We start from the raw sequence: 5,000 nt of genomic DNA, 5'->3' as shown, positions 1-5,000 counted from the left end.
ACCGACAAAGCCTCATGTAGGCCGATCCCCTGGGTCTGGCAAAAAATATATATATATTTACACACTAGTCACTCTGACTCAGACATAACCATAAACAACCCCAATACGCCCATATATAGGCATGTCACTAAGACTCAGACGTAATCATAAAAAAATAACTGATACGGCCATTTATAGGCATGTCACTATGACTCAGACATAACCATAAACAACCCCAATACGCCCATATATAGGCATGTCACTAAGACTCAGACGTAACCATAAAAAACTAGAAAATGTGCTCCTCGGAGCACAGGTCTCCGCCAGGTGAGTACTGTTCCTGATTAATCCTGTCTTACCTATTTATATTACATATTGTCACGTGTCACGTGAAGCTTGACCAATGTTAGCTTGGCTGAGACGGACACACACACACACATACATATTCACGTGTCCCGTGAAGCTTGACCAAAGTTAGCTTGGCTGAGACGGACACACACACGGAGGGTAAAACATACTCTCCACCATGCCTTCGGCCTGGCGGAGACAAAAAACTGATACGGCCATTTATAGGCATGTCACTATGACTCAGACATAACCATAAACAACCCTGATACGCCCATTTACAGGCATGTCACTAAGACTCAGACATAAACCATAAAAAAATCTGATACGGGCATTTATAGGCATGTTACTATGACTCAGACATAACCATAAACAAACCCGATATGCCCACATATAGGCATGTCACTATGACTCAAACAAAACCATAATCTATGGAGATTGTGGTTGTATTGAGCCACAGATCCAATCGCTATTCCCATATATGGTCAAGTGCATATATGTGACAGGAGAACAGGAGGATTGAACGTCATGCATGTGCAGTGTGGTACCTGGTACTTCAGTGATCTCTCTCAGCAGGGTGAACAGCAGCTCCAGGGTGGGCGGCTGGTGTTGACGGGGACAGTTGGACACAGCTGCTGTCAGCTGTTCTAACAGCAAGATCCACACCTGGATGAGACCTGCAATATGCAACAATACACACAGTTACACACTGAATGACACCTGCAATACGCAACAATACACACAGTTACACACTAGAGGTGTCACGATACGCCTAATCCATGATTCGATTTGATATTCGATTTTCATTTAATTTGAATTATTAGGCTATTGACCGTTGATTTGTAAAGAAAAACACTTGTTTCTCAATAAATAACTTTTATTTTAATAAGAATTATAAATAAAAATAAAAAAACAAATAATAAAATGTTTAACATATCTGCCAGAGTATTTTCATAAAGGACTCCCCCAGTGCCAGCGATTTTTGGTTTTTTTTGTTTTGTTATTTTGTTATTTAATTTTCACATAGTTTGTCTAGCTGCGGTTTTGAACACATACATCAGCTCGCTGACTCGCTGCCCCCCCTAGGCGGGTGCAGTTATGGTTTGACCCAAAACAAATTGCAACAAAAGGTTTTTCAATGGATTATTGTAGTACTAGGTGTACTTAATAACATATCAAAAGTTTACCAAAATCGGACCACTAGAAAGGTAACATTTTCAAGATGGCTGCCGCCAGTTCCTTAAAAAGACCATTACTCCTTCATTATTCATCCTAGACAAGTAATGTTGGTGCCTAACCCCATGTTTTGGTAATCTTGAAATCTAATTAGCATATATAAATTATAGTCAAGTGATTACAAGTTCAATATATATATATATATATATATATATATATATATATATATATATATATATATATATATATATATATATATATATATATATATATATATATTAACAATGTCATTTGACATTTCTCCCTTTTCTACATAATGCCCAGGATTGGTGAATTGGTAATTCACATTCTGTTGAAGCTTTCAGGAGATTTATTTTCATACCAAAAAGGAATATATTCATTATTACTGGGTGGTACTGTGACATTTGTAAACATTGTAAGTTTCACAACATTTAGTGTCGGGTAGGGGTGGTAGAGGAGTGTGGCCGGATAGGGTTCAGATTTGCTTGTCACAGACATCTTATTCCTGAGATTGTAGTAGTTGTGTGGGGTTTTAGTGCAAAATTAATTTCACATGTCTTTTATTTTGTGATTGGTACTGCTGGCAATAACCTTGAACTTTGATCTTTTTAAATAATCTTTTTTTCTGGATAATTTTAACTTTAAAATTTGATTTGAGGGGAGAGGACGCTCTGAAACATAATGATAAGTCACTGGGGGCCAATATTAATATTAATGGTCAGCCACCAACCAGACACCGACTCTCCTGTGAGCCAGTCAGACATAGGGACACCCCTGACTGCCTGACACAGTCATGCACCACGTGGAGGTCTTACAACCACAACTATGAGGGGGGGTCCCTCCTCACTAACTATGCCCACTCACGAGTGCCCATCTCGGGCATAGGAGCCAGCATGGAGGTCCACTTGGGACCAGTGGGACTATCCAGTGAGCCAGGCGACATAGGGATACTCCTCTCAGCCTAACTCATAAGCTTCATTTCTGCCTCCTCCTCACTCTGTCCTCCAGTGTGAGGCTCCCTAAGCCACTTGGAGTGAAACCTGGCAATATAAAAGTGTATCTTTCATGTATCGTTTGGGGAACTGTCTTCGTTGAAATGCGTGGCGTATAATTTCTCCTCCTCCACATGACAACCCTCCGAGCTCTGGAATAGTCCAGCAATCCAACTGTGTGACACGTCATAATTGCTGTCACTTCAAAATGACGCTCCTTGCCTCCTCGCCTCCTCGCTCGGAGGCAGGGCTTAGGCGGGAGTGGAGGACTTGAGGATGGACACTTGAAAATTGGAATTTGGCTATCGCGATGCACAACGTGCATCAGGGGCTGACAAGCCCCATTCTCTTTAGCTGCCTATGAGCACTCGTCCTGAGCTCCCAAGTGCCCACTATAGCTTTAATGGGACATGTCTGAGCCAACTGTTGAAGGTTTTGCACCTCGGACATGGGGGAGAGGAGAAGCTCAGGGTCTCCTTGGCTCCTATAACTTTGCTCTTCTGTGCTCCAAGTGCCCAGGGAGCAATCCAGTGACCCCCACTCCCCATACTCCCCTGTACCCACCTGAGGGGAACCCTAGGCCCACTAAACTCTACACCAGACCCCATTTTACCTCCTCACACAACCCCACCCTCATACTCCCCTCTGCCTAGGCACCCAGTAGAGAAATGGGTTCTGACAGCTCTGCACTAACCTCCGTAGCCACCCCTCTTTACACACTCACACTGATTGCCTTCCTAATGTGTTAACATTTTCAAATTCAAAATGTTGTCTACAAGATGACAGTTTGATTCACATTTGATCCGAAGAGCTATCCAAAATGTTTCAATATTGCAAGCAATACTATATCAACTGACAATATTCTCTTTCTCTGCCACCTTCTGAATGACTGAAAATTGTGACTATTGTTTTGTTGTGTTTTGAGGATATCTTCAAGCCTTGTTCCAGTAAAACAAATATAACTAGTTGAAACGGGTGAACATTTCAGAGGGTTTTAATAGAGTCAAAAACAAAATATTGGATTTCACAATTATCTAAATGTATCTCTGCAATTTGGACAAGTTCTGTGGATTTCTATGCCCCCAAAACATAGGGTTAGACACAAAAAGTACTTGTCTTAGGATAAATAATGAAGGAGTTTTTTGGCTATTTTGGACGCCATCTTGAAAATAACACCTTTCCAGTGATCAAACTTTGGTAAACTTTTAGTATGACTGCCAATCACGTAGATCTACGCAAACCTATTTAAAGCCGCCACGTGCCAATCGCGTAGATCTACGCGAAGTGGTGTTTTTTGTTTAAAAAAAAAAAAACGTTTTGAAATTGTGTATCCATTTCCGGTTCCGGTAGCACCACCGGAAACGGAATTATTCTGGATCCGGTTTTGCCGATCGCGTCGGCCTCCATTCTAATGACGAAACTGAAACGCCATTTTCTCTTTGTAGTTTTTCTCCTCGCTGATCACTGTTTAACATAAACCGTTCTAACTACAACATGGAGTTTGACACGTGGTTTTAACTGGTAGAAGCAGGGAGATCTCCGCGATGTTTACAAACAATGTTGTTTACAAACGATGTTTACAAACATTTTTTTTTTTTTTTTTTTTCTCCTGCTGCTTGACGAAGGCAGTCGCACCCTCTCCTCTCTCCTCCCATCCTATCCATAACTTTCCAGCCTCTCTCCACTGCACGAGCGAACAGTCTCGGGATAAAACATGGATTATATTATTAACTGGTCGTTAAACGCAATTGACAAAATATTCTCAACCCGGCAATCTGGCCCAGATGAGCCAATCTGTCCAGACGGCACCTATCTGAGTGGATACATGGGTGACTCTGACTTCAAATGGAGGGTTCTGTGTTTTGAAGTGCTGCAAATTGAGGATGCAGAAGATGTTTATATCTTCGCAGCAACGATAACAGGTTTCTTGCTAATTGGAGCGGGCATTACACTTGTGTATCGACAAATTGCCAAGATGAGAGCTGCCCGGGACGGTGCGGAGGCGGGTAGAGCGCTGGCTACTCTGACGGGTATGGCCACTGAGCTAAGACGCGACATGGATAACATCACCGAGTGGATCCCCAAACTGGACGCAAAGTTGGGCAACATCACTGAACTGAGGCACGAGGTGGACAACAACAACGAAAGGGTCCGTGGTTTGGACACGAAGCTAGACAAGATCATGGCACGTGCGGAGGTCGAAGCTAGAGGTGCCGCTGAGCGAGCCGGTGCTCTTCGCGCCGACATAACCGCGCTGCAAGGCTATTTGACCATGATCAGAGCGGGCTTGGACAGACTGGAAGGCCCACGTTTGGATAAAGAGTAGATAAATTGTCTGCTTTGGATTTTTAGGATCGATTTGGACCCCCCCAAGCCAAAAACCTGGACTTTTTCACCCAGCGAAATGCAGAGGAGAAGATGCCCACCCCCCTTACTGCACCCGCCTACCCCCCAAACAGGCCCAAACAGTCAAATACGTCAAACCGG

At 42.9% G+C, this 5,000-nt stretch overlaps 1 protein-coding gene across 1 annotated transcript in view; it reads right to left on the bottom strand.

Moving 5' to 3' along the window:
• Window positions 1–5,000, bottom strand: part of arfgef3 (ARFGEF family member 3) — a 136,989-nt gene that overhangs the window by 31,628 nt on the left and 100,361 nt on the right. Inside the window, exon 33 of the mRNA XM_080448949.1 lies at window positions 873–1,001. Within this exon, the coding sequence (XP_080305075.1) occupies window positions 873–1,001 (129 nt within the window). The remainder of the gene's footprint in view (window positions 1–872; window positions 1,002–5,000) is intronic.

Source organism: Gymnoscopelus braueri, assembly GCF_963280865.1.
Source record: "Gymnoscopelus braueri genome assembly, chromosome: 14".
Taxonomy (NCBI): Eukaryota; Metazoa; Chordata; class Actinopteri; order Myctophiformes; family Myctophidae; genus Gymnoscopelus; species Gymnoscopelus braueri.
Note: the sequence above shows the minus strand (reverse complement) of the source record. Positions and strands in the feature narration are given on the sequence as shown.